Below are 17,061 nucleotides of genomic sequence, written 5' to 3' on the forward strand. Positions count from 1 at the left end.
AAGACCAAAAGATGAAAGCCAAGTGTACTAGATATGGGGGAATAGGAAAAGAAGGCTATGAGAGGGGAGAAGAGGAAGAAGGGATGAGGATTTGGCACAGTCTGGTAACTGGACACTGTAAGGGGAGGGCCGTATTATTTTCACCACTGCATTGAGGAATTCTATTATGGCTTGTTAATGTGCGTTATAAAAAAATATAACAGGTTGAGCTTTTCTTTCTGTTTTTATTGTTGTACAGTTGTTTCAGACTCTTTGTGAGAAACCTCATTTGGGGTTTTCTTGGCAAAGATACTGGAGTGGCTTGCCATTTCTTCTCCAGATTACTTTATAGATGAGGAAACTGAGGCAACCAGGGTTAAGTGACTTGTCCAGTCATGAGACCATATTTGAATTCAGGTCTTCTTGACTCCCAGTCTAGCATTCTTAACCACTGTGCCAAGTTTTCTCTCCATACCCACATCACATGGAGAGTAAATGAGCAGAGATGGGATTTGAACTCAAGTTCTCCAACTTTAAACCTAGCTATTTCTGATGTAACAGGCTAGAATGATTGGCCCTATGATTCCAGGAAGCTAGATGGTGCAAAGGATAGAATGCTGGACTTAGAGTGAAGTAGACTTGGGTTCAGATCCTCAGTCACTTAATAGCTATGCGACCCTGTGTAATTACTAAACCTCTCTGCCTCAGTTTCCTCATCTGTAAAATGGGGAAAATTATGGCACAGGATTACCGTGAGGATAAAATTAATTTGTATTCCTTGAAGTGCTTTATAAACAACAGTAGTTGTAATCATCCTCATTCTCCTATCCCTCCTCCTCCTCATCTTCTAGGCCCTTGGGCAAAGAGTCCAATGGCTTGTCATTCCTGTACCTTTACACTCTAGGAAATCTATATCAGCTCTTCTTTTGGATTTACTTAGGGAAACGCCTGCTTATCTTGTGGAGGACCTTCTCCTGGCCTTACTCTGCCTTCTCTTTTTCAGAAGATCCTCTCTCTGACTCATCTTAATCTTTTCCTCCTTACTTCTACTTTACTTATTAAGGGGAAACTGAGCTCTGCAGAATTCTACTAAAGCCAGACTGCTTTCTCAGCTTTCTTGGAAGGTGGTCTGCTCTAACACTATCTCTACTATGCACAATACCAGGAACTCTCAAGTAGGCCAAACATCAAGAACCACCAGCCAAGTCAAAGGATTTTCATTCTCCTTTAAGCTCAGAACAAGAACTTCCCAACAGTGAGAGTTAGCCAATCAACTACCACCTGTCTTGGGAGGACAGTGAGCTCCTTGTCACTTGTAGTATTCAGACAGTGGATGATGGACTGGTATGAGACCCCACAGAGGCAATTCTGTGATTAGGGGGCAGGTTGGATTGGATGCCTCTAGGATCATTTATCTTAGAATACCTGTTCAGCACTCAAAGCCACAGAATTTTAGTCATTATGCATTAGAATTCATTATGCATTCATGTGCCAGGCACTGTGGCAAGTGTTGGGATTCCTTGTTGATGAGTCATGTCCAATTCTTTGTGGCCCCATTTGGGGTTTTCTTGGCAAAGATACTGGAGTGGTTTGCCATTTCTTTCTCTAGCTCATTTTACAGATGAGGAAACTGAGGGATATCAGGTTAAGTGACTTGCCCAGGGTCACACAGTTTGTAAGTGTCTGAGGTCACATTTGAACTCAGATCAGAACTCAGTGCTGACTCCAGGGTCAGCACTCTATTCACTGTGCCACCTAGCTGCCATATGTTGAGGATACAGAGACAAAAATAAAACAGCTCCTGCTGGAATTGCTTACATTCTATCAGGGGAGACAACATGTACACAGATAAGTATGTACAAAATGGCAGCATGTATCCTGATTCTGTTGCATGCTGACTGTGTGACCTGGGCAAGACACTGCACCTTTCAGTGCCCTGGGTGACATTTGAGTAAGACTATACCCAGAGTATGTGTTGTTTTGCATTGGTGGAGGGAAATCAAAGGGGTCCCAAAACCGCCAAACCCCAAAATAAAGTAATTGGTGTGAAGGGTGGAGTGGGGAAGGAAGGGGTTGTACCATAGTTTGGAAGAAAATCAAGAAATACCTCAGAGATAACCTTGAACTATAGAGGGAAAAGGGACCTAAGAAATCTCCAACATTTTAGAAAGAAAATCAAGTCCTCCCCTAAGGGAGGTCCAAGGTCACCCAGGTAGTGGTGAGTAGTAGAGCTGAGACTCCACATTCAGTATTTATTCCTTCCTTCTGCTAAACTGTGCACCATTTTGAGGGTGAATAATTTGTCCAGAGTAATATAGTGATTGATTTCCTTATCGAAAAAGAGGATTTGAGAAGTCTACAAAGAAGATGGAGGAGCAGCTCCCTGCTTAGGAACCAGGTTCTTTCCTCATCCCCTTTGTTGCTCCTCTGAGCCTTGAACCCCAACCAGCATTGGTGTCTTGATGTTGGAGTCTGGGTGAATCAATGTCCTTAGAAGATGTGGAAGTTCTTGGACCTGGCAAGGGAAGAAGATGGGCGTAGGGGCCAGGTGTTTGATCTGTCTCTTCTGGACATCCTGTGGCTTTGTCCTTCATAGATTTGAAAGGAGACACTCCCAGCCCCTTCTGTCTCCCTGGATTCCTACCAGTCCCAGTTTCTTCACTTAAGGAAAGGAATTTGGGACAAAATGGGGGAGGGATGAGGTGTGAAGGGTAATTGTGTGTGTGTGGGGGGAAGATTCAGTTTCTTGGAAGGCAGAGGCAGACAAAGGTATTTTGTATCATCTGAGAGAAACTATGCTAAGTTCCCTGCTAGCTGGGGGTGGGGAGGGACAACTTCAGTAGAAGACTCTGTGTTTGGACCCAAAGTTCAGGGACACCAGGCTGGGAAGGCCCCAGGGTCTATTGCTCCTCCTGGAGATGAGCTGAGGCCAGGGTGTGGCCAGAAGCTAGTGTGCAGGGGGTTGTGGTGGTGGTACATACACCTTAATGGCCGCTTGTGTGTGTGTGTGTGTGTGTGTGTGTGTGTATGTGTATGTGTGAATACAGTTACTGTATGTGTAGGTGTGTGTGTGTGTGTGTGTATGTATGTGTGAATACAGTTACTGTATGTGTAGGGGTGTGTGTGTGTGTGTGTGTGTGTGTGTGTGTGTGTGTGTGTGTATAGGGCAAAAAGTGTTTCCCAGACCACAAAAATGTCTGCCTTTAGGAAACCATATGAATATTCTGTCCTTTTTCTTGGCTTCCTAATCAAATAAGGAGAAATTGGCAAAACAGGTCAATTATCCTTATCTTACTTTTTCTGATCTGGGTCAAATCTGAGTAAAAATCAAGGTGGTAAAGAATTCACGTAGGTCCAACTGAAAGCATAATAACATGAATGTGGGTAGATAGACATCTCTACATACATGGTGTATTCCTTTAGTAGAATGTAAGCTCTTTGAGGGTAGGATCTATTTTTCCTCTTATCTCTGTGTCACCAACACTTAGGCCAAGGATAAGTGTTTACTCTTGTTGCATCGTAGTGATCCCATCGGGTCATGGTTCTTGCCAGTTGTTTATGGTCCAGCCCTTCATTCCTCCATGAAGCCCCCAGTGATCTCCCTCTCCTAAGAATTTCTCCAAGGCATTCAGAGTGAACTCTTTCATGCTAATAAACACGTGATTAATTCTATCTTATTATAACCATGGCTTCCCAGCTAGATCATGAGTTCTGTAACAGCAGGTACCATGTCTCATGCTTCTTTCTAACTCTGATGGCCGCCAGCGCAGTGCTGGACATGCTCTCAGTTCAGTAAGTACTCGCTACGTTGAATGAAGGAGCTGGCCTTGAGAATGTCACAGTGCAGTTACAAAATTCCTCTCTAGTATTAGAGTACAAAGCATCCCTGGTGCAATCCTGACCCCTAGTGGCTTTCTGAGGAACTAGAGGATGAATGTTTTCTATGGATACACCAAGATGTTTCTGGAGGCTGGATACCATCCCCAAAGCAGGTTTAATCTTTTCCTCAGACTTTTGAGACAGGAAGAGCATTTACGTCCACAGGCCACTGCCAGCCTTCCTCCACAACCCTTGGCAGTTTTCCCCAAAGGCTCATTTTGTGTCTTTTTCTTTCCCTCCCCTTTATCTCTTAAGCCCCTCTTCATAAACCCCCACCTCACCCCACCCCCATAGTTATATGTGGAATGACCTAGGATTCCCTAGTTGAGGTTCCCTTGGAATTCTTCTGAGCCATTCTTCTACTTTTAGATAATATGAATTTTGAATCATCTCAGAAAAATATTCTTCCAGTAGATTTCCATCAGATGATCTCTGTTTTGAAAATGTCCAAGTGTGGAGATTTTGCATCTTTATTGGGGATTCCGTCCCTCACAATCAGGAGTTTGTTCCATAGGTCACTCTCTTGTAAGACATGAAGGATGGAGACAAGGCTGAAATTCTGTTCATCCTTCAGTTCCTCCTCAAAGCTTTCACCTCCCTCCCCCATCAGAAGTGATCGTTCCTCCATAGACCTCACATAGCACGCATCAACTTGTCTATGTGTGTATGATGCTCTGTTTTTAAAATTATAGTTTCTTATATAAATGCCGCATGCCCCTTTACCAGATTTGAGCTTACCGTGGGCAGAGCTTGTGTATGACTGCATTGGTGATATGGTGGTGAGCACAGCTGTCTTCCACGTTGTAGTCTCTATGAGGGCAGAGATTGCATCTTATTTATCTGCATACACCCCTCAGCACCCAGCACCGGGCCTTGTAAACAACATGTGCTTAATGAATTCTGGTAACCCAAAACTTGTGGGTCCATGTGAGTAATACCATTGTAAAGGATGAGAAGGATGAGTGTCATCAGAAAATGCAAGTCCTATATTGGGCAAGCATTTAGGAGGCAGCAAGATGCTGCAGTAGATAAAGCACTGAGTCTAGAGTTAGGAGGACCTGAGTTCAAATCTACCTCAGATTTCTCTAGCTGTATGACCCTGAGCAAGTCACTTAACTTCTGTTTACCTCAGTTTCCTCATCTGTAAAATGGAAATAATAATATTACTGACACCCCAGGGCTGTTGTGAGGATCAAATGAGATAATAATTGCGAAGCACTTACCACAGTGCCTGGCACATAGTAAGCACTACAGAAATGTTAACTATTATTATGTTCATTGTCATTCTTATTGATTAAGTGCCTGCTACATAGAGGGTGTTGGGCTAGTCCCTGGTTACAAAGATAAATTGCTTCTCTGTCTCCTTTGGCATGTTCCCCTGGTGCCTGCTCTCTGCTCTATTCCCTCTGACTTTGGCCTAGTGGAACTTAAACTGCCTCAGTTTCCTCAACTGTAAAGAGAGGGGTTTGGTTTATATGATTTCTAAGATTCATCAGATGTCTAGATCTCTCCTGCGATCGAGGCTGAGCCACCCAAGGTTCCCTCCAATATGTCTTATCCTTCTGGGTCACCGACCTCCTTGTTGGTCCTGGAACTAGATACCCCATCTCCTGACTTGGCGTTTTCATTGTCTCCCATGTCTGGAATGTTCTCCTTCCTTATCTCTGCCTCCTGGCTCCCTTGGCTTCCTTCCAGTCCCAGTCACAATCCCTTCTTCTAAAGGAAGCCTTTCCCAATCTCTTTTCACTCTAGGGTCTTCTCTCTGGGGATTATTTCTTCTTTATGCTGTCTGTAACTTGTTTGTATGTAGCTGTACGCATGTTGCCTTACTCATTAGAACGTGAGTACCTTGAGGGTAGGAGCTGTGTATCCCTTTCTTTGTATCCCAGTGCTTAGCACAATGCATGGAACATAGTAAGGTATTAGTACTGTTTATTGACTGATTGATCAACCATTCCTCCCTACCTGCTTTTAGTCATACTCTTCCCTCTTCCCCAGAACCTCTCTCCTGTTTTCCATTATCTCTTTCCATCTGGATCCTGCTCAGCTCAAAGCCCACCTCCTCCATGAAGTCTTCCCTGAATCCCCCAGTCTCCTATGATCTCTCTCTCTCCTCTGAGCTTCCTTAGCACTTATGGTCTGTAGGACTTATCTAATGCTTGGGATAACAGTGATAGCAGGTTCACCTCAGCACTTTGAGGGAACTGAGAACCAAGAAAGGTGAAAGTCTGTGATCATGGTACAGGTCAGTAGCAGAACTTGAATTTAAATCCAGGTGCCTTGACTCCAGGCCCAGATCTCTTGCCACTCCATCCCAGCTGCTTTATATAATCTATTTTTTTTTTCTCTCATATGTAAATGTTCTATCACTCCAACTGTAAACTCCTTGAAGGCAGGACCTTATTTTTCTTCCAGCTCCGTTGATGATCAGCGTGGGGAATCTTTAGTCTGGAGTCACTTCTTTTCTTTACTTTTTCTCCAGATACCACCATGGAGATGGTGCTGACCTTTCTATGCAGCCTGTCAGTTCCCCTGGTCCTAGCCAGTGGTAAGTGAACTCCTCTGGGACATGGGTGGAGGAGGCACCCATGTGTGCCCCGAAGTTACCTGCAAAGCTAAATGTTATCATGAGTAACCTGGGGTTACTCCACCCTGAGCAAGGGCTGGGAATGGGGTTCAGCTTCTGTGGTGAGGCTCAGCACTGGTCAGTTGCTGTGGCCAGATCTTGGTAAGATCTCTGACTCTGAGTTTTGCTTTTGATAACTCAACATGCAGAGTTATGAAGAGGCAAATTTGATGTAAGGAAACACTTCCTAAGAATCAGAGAACCCTAGAGAGGTAGTGGGAGATTCTCTCTCACTGGAAATCAAGTAGACTCTGCATGAGTTTGGCCCAGATGTTGTGAAGGGGATTCCTGGTCAGGTATGGGTTGTACTAGGTCAGGGCTTCTTGATTTTTTAAATATTTGGACAACTATATTTCACTATCACTGGTTTTTTTATACATTTTAAACTATTATTCTGTGAAGAAGATAGGAAAGAAAGAAGGGAGAGAAAGGACAATGAAAGGAGTGGGGGAGAAGGGGAAAGAATAAGAAAAGGAACAAAAGAGAGAGGAATAAAGGAAGAGGGAGGAAAAGGAAGGGAGAGAGAGAAGGAATGAGACAGGAAAGGAAAAGAAAAAGGAAGGAAAGAAGGAGGGAGGGAAGGAAGAAAGGAAAGGATCCATGACAGAAAATAGGTTAAGAACCCCTGGACTAGATGATAACCCTGAGATCTCTTCCAAACCTCTTGTTCTGTGATTATGGAATAGAAATATCTCTTCCTGTTTACAGCACAGGCTTGGCATGGAGATCATGTGAGATAATGCCTGTGAAAATGCTGTGTAACCATAAATGTTCTATAAATGGTTATTCTCCCCTCCTCATGGCCTTGCTTGTCTTATGTTTCCAGCTGCTGAACAGAAGAAAGAACAAGACCCTTTTCACTATGGTGAGCCCTGGTGTCCCTTTGGGGTGGTAAGGGGCTATAAGGGGCAGGGCTCAGGGGAAGGTTTTTTTGGGGGTATTGGTGAGTTGCGTGAAAAGGGGTTGGGAAATGCCTGTCTGTGTCTCACCCTTCCTTTTCATTCCTACCTGGATGCTCCCTCTGCAGATTACCAGAGTCTGAGGATTGGAGGCTTGGTGTTTGCTGTGGTCCTGTTTTCAGTTGGGATTCTCCTTATCCTGAGTAAGTGATAAAGGAAAACAGAGAAAACAAGACCTGTAATGGGTGCCCTTTTAAAACTCAAGGCTCAGCTGTTTCCTAACCAGGATGGGTTGGTAGTGTCTGATCTAAGGGAATGATGTTGTCCTCTAAGAAAGAGGATTCTAAGGCAAAGACCCCTTTTCCAAGAACTGACAACCCTATGTCAGATCCCTCTTAGAGAAGCTGTGTGTTATTCTGGAGAGAGTGTTGGACTTAGGGTCAAGAAAGGCTGAGGTTCCTTCCTATAACACTTACTAGCTCTGTGACCACAGGCAAATCACTAACTTCTCTGAGCCTCAATATTCTTATCTGTAAAATAGGAATAATAAGGCCAAAGGACATACTTCACCTTGCTAGCTTGATCAAGTAAAATAATGTTTGTAAAGTACTTTGCAGGGCTTAAAATGCATATATATTTCTGCTATTATTAGAGTAACTAGCATTCATATACCCCTTTAAAGTTTGGAAAGCACTTTATACATGCTATCTCATTTCATCTTCACAGTAACACTATGAGGCAAGTGCTATTATTTTAATCTCCATTTTATAAACTGAGGCTGAGAAAAGCAAAATATTTCACCTAGGATTGAACAGTTAGTAAATGTTTAGGGCAGAATTTGAACTCCGCCCTTTCTGACACCAAATCCAGTATTCTATGCACTGGACCACCTGGCTGCCTTTTTTAATTGCTATTTTATTGTTATCACTATTATTCTCCCCACCAATTCAAATCTGCCTTCTCCTATAGTTGAGAATGTCTAATTTGTCTCTACATTTGTTGAAATCCTACTCGTCCCTCAAGACCCAGTTCAGATTTGTCTCAGTCTTGTGAAGCCTTCCCTGATCATGGGAACCCACAGGTTTTCCCCCTTTTTCTGAGCTCCTCTAGTTTTAATGATCTAGATCAGTGGTCCCCAAACTCTTGGAGTATGGGGAAGCCTATTTAACATTAAAAAGTCTCATGAAAACAATTGCTTATTAGCATCCAGTAACTGAGAAAACAAAATGCTGCTCTGAGTTCAGTAACTCTTAAAGTGAATCTGGATTGCATTAATCCCAGCAGCATCTAGACACATTTAAAAAAACAGGATACTCATATATGTGACATGGGCAGCCAGGTGGTACAGTGGATAGAGTGCCAAGCCTTCTGTCAGAAAGACTCCTCTTCCTGAGTTCAAATCTGGCCTCAGACACTTATAAGCTGTGTGACCTTGGGCAAGTCACTTAACCCTCCTTGTCTCAGTTTCCTCATCTGTAAAATGAGCTGGAGAAGGAAATGGCAAACCACTCTAGCAACTTTGTCAAGAAAACCCTGAAAGGGGTCATGAAGAGTCAGGCATAACTGAAATGACTGAACAACAAAATTCTCCTCTCTTTTCCAACTACATACCTGTGTGAGACCAGATTTTCTTCATTTGCCTCAACCCAAATAACAGATGGTGACAGATTGACTGTAGGAACAAACATGAAAATCCAGCTATCTTCTAGGAAGGCAGACATTAGAGATTTGCAAAACTACGCAAAACAATGCCACTTGAGATTTTTTGTTTTGGAAAGTGTAGTTATTTTTATATGTAGCTATATAAGTGTAATTATTTTTATAAAATATGTCATTTACGTTAACATGTAATGCATTTATTATTATCTTACATTAATAAATATTTTAAAATGTAACAGATTTAGTGTCCAATACTATAAATATGGATAGATGTAATCCAAATAAATAAAAGCTTTTGGTGCCTTTAATAATTTTTAAGAGTATAAAGGAGTCCTGAAACCAAAAAGCTAGAGAATCAGTGCCATAGAACAAAGGTCTCAAGCAGATAGTCCTGTAACTTTCTGGAGGGTGGCCTGAACTGGATTAAAATGTTATTGGGAAATATTTAACAAAATAACTAAAAATAGAGTAGAACATAGATAATATTAATATGTGGTTTTCTAAGTCAATATGTGGCCAGCAGAGATCCTTATGTATGGTTTAGTGACCTTTGTTTTTATTTGAGTTTGACATTGCCAGAATGGATAGACAGTCAAGAAAAATAGGGGTTCAAGTATAACCTTTGATACCTATTGGCTGTGTGACCTTGGACAAGGCAATTAGTCTCTTAGTGCTCTCAGCAATTCTAGCATTATAAATTGCAGAGAAAGCATTTCTTCAACTAGGAGTTTCTATACTAATGAAATCACAGGTCCAGTTCCTAACCTGCTTTTGGAATAGACCATGAGTTCATTGGGATAGGGAATGCCCAGTGGGGATACGCATTGTCAATGCAGATCAGCACCTTTCCTGTGACTGTAACTCTCTGTGGAGTTGCCTGGGCCACTGGTGACCACTGTAGAGTAGGGTCAAAGGCAGAACCCAAAGCTAGGTCTTTCTGAATCAGAGGTCAGTTATTTATGGATTCAGAGATTTTTTGCAATTACTCCTTGGCTCTCACGTTGTCTTACCTTGTACTCTCAGTTATCTTTTCGTGTGCTAATATATGTAAAATGCATTGCAAACCCTAAAGTCTTATATAAATATCTCCCTTAATTCTCCTCAAAGCTAAAAATCCCAGTTCCTTCCATTTATTCTCATGTTATATGACTTTAAGTTCCCTCACGGTCCTGGATGCCCTCTCACCCCCCATGGACGCACTCTTTTCTTAAATGTTGTACCCATGACCAAGCACAATAATCCACTTGTGGCCTCATGGGTAGGTGTATCTCCACAATGTCAGGTCACCAGAAGGGTACATCTGAAGTCGGAGGCTCTGGATAACTCTAGATGTTTTGTTGTTTTCCTCTCAGGTCGGAGATGCAAGTGCAGCTTCAATCAGAAGCCCAGGTAATGCATGCACTGGGATGGTGAAACCTGAAATGATTGTGAGGAAGCCTGATGTATTCGGATTGATCCCAAAGCTGTCAAGTTCTACCTTTCCAAGTCAGAGACAGGGAAACGGTAGTAGGCTGAAGTACCTGCAGTGAAGATGGGGAGAGGAAAGAACTTCTGCCTATGGGAAGTAGCAAGATTTGCTGCTGTCTTGAAGCTGGAGGACACAGGACAGTGCAACTTATAGGCTGGAGAGTGGAATGAGTTTTAAAGATTCGCTCTACCTCCATTCTTGCCAGTCTCCCTTCTCCTTGGCTTAGGGCTCTTTCTTAGAGGAATGCCACCAAAGTTCAGGGACCTTAGCCTCCTTGAGTTGGAAGGAGCCTGGGAGACCATTTCAAAGAGCTACGTTCCTCTCTGCCCTTCCCTGGACAGACTAGATTTTCAGATCAGCCAAGAAGGACCCAAGGGTCCTTGGGTTTGTCAAATCCTGTTTATATAAGCCTGCAATATACTTTCCCATGCATCTAGCAGCAGGGAAATTGTTGAGCATCTATGAGGAAATGGATGTGTCTAGAGAGGATAGGACTAGTTGGGAAAGGCAGGTTGTACAAGCTAAGAAATTCCCTTAGAAGTGTGCTGAGTAAATATAATTACGAGAGACTCTGAGTTAGATCAGCTTTTTATCAGTGCTGGGTATAATTGTGAACAATGAGATCACTCTGTCAACTTCAGCAAAGCCAGCAACCCCCTGAGAAGGAGGAGACCTTCTTTATTAACACACAACAAAGAAAGGGTCTTATTAGGAGTGGAGAAAAGGTGATAGGTTTGTAGGGTTGGGGTGAGAACCTTATTAGGATTGTTCATTGAGAAAAGTGGCTTGGCAGTCAGGTAAGGCTAATCACTCTCCTCTCTAACTATTGAGAAATGTTCTTTGCTTTACGGGACCCATCTGTGTCTTGTGGTTTTTGCTAGGGGATCACAACCAATAGATTTACTGTCTCCTTGGAAGAGATTAAAAAATCCCTTATCGATACAAAACTGGTAAAGGACAGACAGCTTATCTTTTGGGGATGGTGATTTTGAAGGGCTAAACAAACCATGTGTCCTAGGGGATACGAGCATGAGAGAGAACAACCTTTCTTTTAAACGAACTTTAAGCTTTGGCTCTACGTGACCCCAGCTGGGGCTAGGTGGATGCAGACCCAATTATTTTTACATTAATACAGCATAAATCATTTACATCGTGGAATCCATACATTAGAAATCAGTACAGGAGAAATTAGAGGTAATATTCATTTTTATCTTTTCATAGAAAGTAGCAATAAAAGAGAGTGCCTAACAAGGACAAGGACTGTTTGTTGTTGTCTTGTGACCCCAGTACCCCCAAAAGTGTCTTACATGTTGTAAGTAGTTAATAAATGCTAGTTGACAGATTGACTTTGAAAATGTTTGACAAGATATGTCCTATGGTCTTTGCTGTGTATTTGAAAAGTGTCTGTGTCTGTTTAGACAGGTTCTACCCGCTACTCACTTTCCCTCCAGGGAGGGACTTGTTCAGTGCCCCTAGATGACCAGCATGCTCTGCTCTTAGGTGCCTTTATCGGAGGATCTGTAGCTTAAGGAAGGGATGCTCTGAGAGCCTATCTTGGGGCAACACACCAAGGTTGTGTCTTCTTTTTCAGAGCTCCTGGAGATGAGGAAGCCCAGGTGGAGAACCTGATCACTTCAAATGGTAACTTTTCATAGCTATCTGGTTACATTGACAGTGGGGGTGACGTGGGGGGTGGATAGAAAAAAGAGTGACAAACATGGTGAAAACTAAACAAAAACCCTGAGAGTTTGTATATAGCAAGTCACTGGGAGGTGTGTGTGTGGGGGGGGGGGGGGGGGGGGGGGGGTGGGGGGGGGTGGGGGTGGGGGTGTGGGTGTGTGGGTAGGTGTAGGTGTGTGAGTATGGGTGTAGAGGGGTGGGATTGGGAGGCCCTCCCCAGAGCTGGCTGGGTATATCCCCACAATGCCAGGCCACCAGCAGCACCTCCAAGGCCTCAAGTCAATTTTTCTCTCTCTTGTCCTCCTCCCTGCCATTCAAAGCAAAAACAGGTCTCCTTTAGTCAGACATTGGCACAGCCTGGCAGTGCTCCCTGCTGGTCACACCATTCCGTGTTATGCTTTATGCTGCTTTTCTTTTCAGCCACAGAACCACAGAAAGTGGAGAACTGAGGTGTACAGACATCAGACAAGAAGGTGAGCCCCCTCCCTCCCTCCCATTCCAGCCTGTGATGGCTTTGAGGTCAGTCATCATATATGCACAGATCAGACTGTCTTGAAAACAGTCAACTGCACTGTACAACTGCACCCAACTAGCGCAGAATGCTCAGGGTAATCATGAGGCTCAGATCAGATAAAAAAATATGAAGGGCTTTGCAAACCTTAGATAGCAATAATATATGCTGTTGTTGTTCAGTCGTTTCTCAGTTGTGTTGAACTCTTTGTGTCCTCACCTGGGGTTTTCATGGCAAAGATACTAGAGTGGTTTGCCTTTTCCTTCTCCAGCTCAGTGTCCAGATGAGGACACTGAGGCAAACAGGGTTAAGTGACTTGCCCAGGGTCACATAGCTAGTAAGTGTCTGAGGTGAGATTTGAACTCACAAAAATGAGTCTTCCTGACTTCCTGACTCCCCTTGGCACTCTATCCATTGTGCCGCCTAGTTCCTTTTAATATATACCCTATTATTATTATTATTATCTTATAAAGTCAAAAGAAGTATTTTTCTCCTCTCTTTCCACAGCCACCAATCCCTAACGACCACTGCGTAACCCCCTAGATGCTAACACTGATGCTTGAAAACCTGGAAACCACAGCAACAAAAACTTTCCCAGGAGAAGCCAAGAAGTCATGAGTCCATTTCCGTCAATTTCCTCCAGAACTGGTCCGTGACTTCACCAGACAAACTAATGCTTGTGCCCCTGTTAGCCTACTGTCCTGTCTCACTTGTGTGACGTGTATGTGTGTGGTTGATCAACACAGTCTTTGTGGCTCGATGTTTGTGGATGATATTTGTCCCTAGTAAAACCTGGACTAACTTTCCCCAGGGTCAGGAGCTGGTCATCCATCCTTCACCATGGTCTCCCCTTCCTATCTGCACTCTTTCCTTCCTACTCTGAGAAGGCTGCTATTTCCCAAGGGAACAAGCAATTTTTTTCTGTTGCTTTGTATGGATAAAGAAGGGCAGGGGGCAAATTTCTGATTATTTTAAATCTCCCAGAGGATGGCAGGGTAGGTGATATATGCAGTGCTCTCACTTTGTGGCCTTTCACCTCTCATGTTTCTTCCTCACCTGTAACAGCTGCGTATTCTGCCCTTCAGCCCAGTCTGAGGATGCCTAAGCTCTGGGTCCAAGCCCAAGGCAACTCAGAGCTGTAGCTCTTGCATCTGGGGAAGAAGGGTCCCACTTTCCCCTTTCTCAGAATCATAGACATTGAGATGTCATCTAGCCAATCCCTTAACTAGTACAATGATTTCCCTTTCAACAGCCCTGACATAAGATACATCATCTAACCTGTGCCCTCGAGGCCACATGTAGCCTTCTAGATCCTCAAGTGCAGCCCTTTAACTGAATCCAAACTTCACAGAACAAATCCCCTTAATAAAAGAATTTATTCTGTGAAGTTTGGATTCAGTCAAAAGGCCACACTTGAAGACCTAGAGGGCCACAGATGGCCTCAAGTTTCCCACCCCTGATTAACCCCTGCATGAGCACCTTGACAGATGGGAAGCTGGCAACTGTTCAAGGCAGGCAGTGCTATTGTTGCATTGTTTTAACTGTTAGAAAACTTTCCTATATATTTTGAATCAAAATCTACTTGCCTCGATTCCATCATGGGTCTGGCCTTTATCTCAGCTTTTTTCCTTGCTAACAACTTCTATCATTTTATTGTATTTGCCATGCCCCAAGATGGGAAAAGCTGGAGTGTCACAGAGACATTTAGACAAATCCCCTGTTTTTCCTCCTTGAACCTCTGCACCCACCCAATCAAAAAGAAAGTGAAGGTTTTGAGATTCTATGGGTAGTCTCTTGTCTGGATTTTCAGAATCTCAGTAATAGCTCCAGCATCTCTGAAGCCTAACACTCTTACCAAATCCAAATCTTGCTCTTGGGACTTCAATTTCCTTCTCCTGGTTTCAGCTGAACTCAGAACTTCTGTCTCTTGTTTGGTATGAAACAGGAGCTGCGGCAAAAATTGACTATAGTGGTTTAATGGGGGCATTTGGTCTCAGCCTTTCGATGCTCTATGTCCCCCATGGTCATCTTCTCAGTTGTGAGTGAGCAGTGCTAGAGAAAAAGCTAGCACTGGAGAAAGGGAAAACATGTGGATCAAGGAAGATGGAAAAGAGAAGGAAAGAGAGAAGAGAGAGGGAGAGGGAGGGTGGGAGGGAAGGTGGAAGGGGGAGAAAGAGAGAGAGAATCTATCCTACCAATCACCCTGACTTTAATCAAGGCATCTGCCTATGCCTTTTTCTCAGCATCAACCCTTCTATGTTTGCTGTGCACACTGCCTCCTGTATTCAGATGGTAGTGGTGGTGGTAGCTTAGGTGGAGATTGCATGAGGTGGCTGTTTTTGTCCTCTCAAAAATCAAGTCCTTATTGCCCAGATATGTGTCATAAATGGTGAGACCTTGAGTATTGTGATGTGAATGGAAAAAAAAGCCACAATCTGCCTCCCCATCATCCTTGTGTTCTTGTGGAAATTAAACAAACCATACTGCTGTGATGAGACTGTCGTATTCTGTATTGTGATCTAGATTCTCCTGAAGAAAAAAAAGAATAAAATATCATTTCTATCCTAGAAGCTCTTGATCTTTTTATTTTATTTTGTAGAAGAGGATAGGCATGTATTGGGAAATATTTTGCTTAAAGTGCCAATAAGTCTTTGCCTAGAAAAGAACATAATGAAGGTGATTGCTGAGCTACTATCAAGAGAGGTGTGGTATGGACCTGGAATTGGGCAAATGCTTCAAAAAGGATAAGAAGATTCTTTGGACTATGAACTGATGAACATGCCTTCCAATTCCCAACAAAATTTTAGAATGTACTATTAAGAGGATGGGTTATGACCATTTTGAAAGAGAAACATTGGTTGCTAAAAGCCAGTATGCATTCATTTAGCTAGAAGAATCTCATTTTCTTTTAGACATAGTTATTCAACTAGTATGCCGGGGAAATGGTATAGCCATAGTATATTTGTGTTTCATCAAGGTATTTAACAAAAGCTCTCAGAATGTTCTTTTGGAGAAGAAATAGATACGTGAGCTAGACAATAGTGGTGGGTGGCGCAAAATGTGTTTAATCAAAGTACTCTGGTGGATGAGGAGAGATATAAACCTTCTCTTCATCAATAACAGTTATCATGAATTCCAGTGATAAAAATAGTGCATCATATTTTCTGAATTTAGAATTTTTGCCTTGATATTTAAACTTTCTATTGTATAGTTTCAGCTGATCCAGGATTTCTTTTTCTTCAAATCAATTATATATTTGCCCATCAAAAAGGGCTATTATTTCACTTTTAAAAAATTAACAGTGATGGAAATTTCATTGTTAAAAGTTTTAAACAATTATCTGAGTTATTTCAATTTTTTAAAAAGTTGCAATTTGTAGAAACTACCATATAAAGTGAGTAATGTTTTTCTCTTCTTTTGTTTTTAAAATGAATCTATTTCTCCCACTACCTCCTTCCCATTAGGCAAATGACAAAAACAAACCCCTAAAATAAAGCTCTCAAAATATAGATGGCATAGTCCTGCCAAACAAGTCCCCAAATTGTCCATGTCTGAATATGTGTTTCTTCCTGCATTTTAAGTTCTTCATCTCTCCTCCGGGAGGTGAGTGGCATGTTTCATCTTCAATTTTGGATTTGTGATTTATTGTTTTGCTGTTCAGAGTTCTACAGTCTTTCAAAGTTATTTTTTTGCTATAATATTTTCATGATATAAATTCTACTTCTGCTTACTTTTCTCTGCATTGGTTCCGAGAGGTTTTCCCAGTTTCCTCTGAAACTGTCCATTTCATATGGCACAATAATATTCCATTAAATTCATAAACCATAACATTTTTGGTTATTTCCCAATGGGAGAACAGCACCTTAGCTTTCATTTTGGGGCTATTGTGAAAAGAGTTACTAACTATGACTATTTTTTTTAACAAATAGGCCCTTTTCCTATTTCTTTTATTTCTTTGGAGGGTGTAATGCTAATCAGAGAGTTAAACATGTTCCCTACCCATTAATGGGCCTGCCCATTAAGGAAAGCTTGATTAGGGGAGGCCCACACCTTTTTGTTAATTTCTAAGGTACTGGTTCTCACGGGTTGTGATGTCCTCCGGCTCTGAAAAGTTTATAAAGACTCTGAGGTGAGGTTTAGTTTGGGGCTTATTTTTGGAAGAAGGTTTGTGTGCCAGATGAGAGACTCTGGGAAGCCACTAAGGAGCACCTGCATCACCTCCCAACTTTGAAAACTCGGATGTTGTTGCTTCTCTGTCTGGTAACTATGTATGTGTGGTCAGACAGTTGGATCTGTCCATTGATCTGTCAGACAGCTAGAAGCCATGTCTGTTGATCTTTATTTCTCTGTTTTTTCTTTG

At 42.5% G+C, this 17,061-nt stretch overlaps 1 protein-coding gene across 3 annotated transcripts in view; it reads left to right on the top strand.

Moving 5' to 3' along the window:
- The window catches only part of FXYD6 (FXYD domain containing ion transport regulator 6), a 38,383-nt gene extending 23,112 nt beyond the window's left edge, over window positions 1-15,271 (top strand). For all 3 annotated transcript variants that reach the window (XM_072613108.1, XM_072613109.1, XM_072613110.1), the window contains 7 exons: window positions 6,341-6,406; window positions 7,311-7,349; window positions 7,512-7,586; window positions 10,395-10,431; window positions 12,102-12,151; window positions 12,611-12,663; window positions 13,209-15,271. In XM_072613108.1, coding sequence (XP_072469209.1) covers window positions 6,349-6,406; window positions 7,311-7,349; window positions 7,512-7,586; window positions 10,395-10,431; window positions 12,102-12,151; window positions 12,611-12,639 — 288 coding nt within the window. In that variant the 5' untranslated portion in view covers window positions 6,341-6,348 and the 3' untranslated portion in view covers window positions 12,640-12,663; window positions 13,209-15,271. The remainder of the gene's footprint in view (window positions 1-6,340; window positions 6,407-7,310; window positions 7,350-7,511; window positions 7,587-10,394; window positions 10,432-12,101; window positions 12,152-12,610; window positions 12,664-13,208) is intronic.
- Window positions 15,272-17,061: the final 1,790 nt, after the last annotated feature.

Source organism: Notamacropus eugenii, chromosome 5, assembly GCF_028372415.1.
Source record: "Notamacropus eugenii isolate mMacEug1 chromosome 5, mMacEug1.pri_v2, whole genome shotgun sequence".
Lineage (NCBI taxonomy): Eukaryota > Metazoa > Chordata > Mammalia > Diprotodontia > Macropodidae > Notamacropus > Notamacropus eugenii.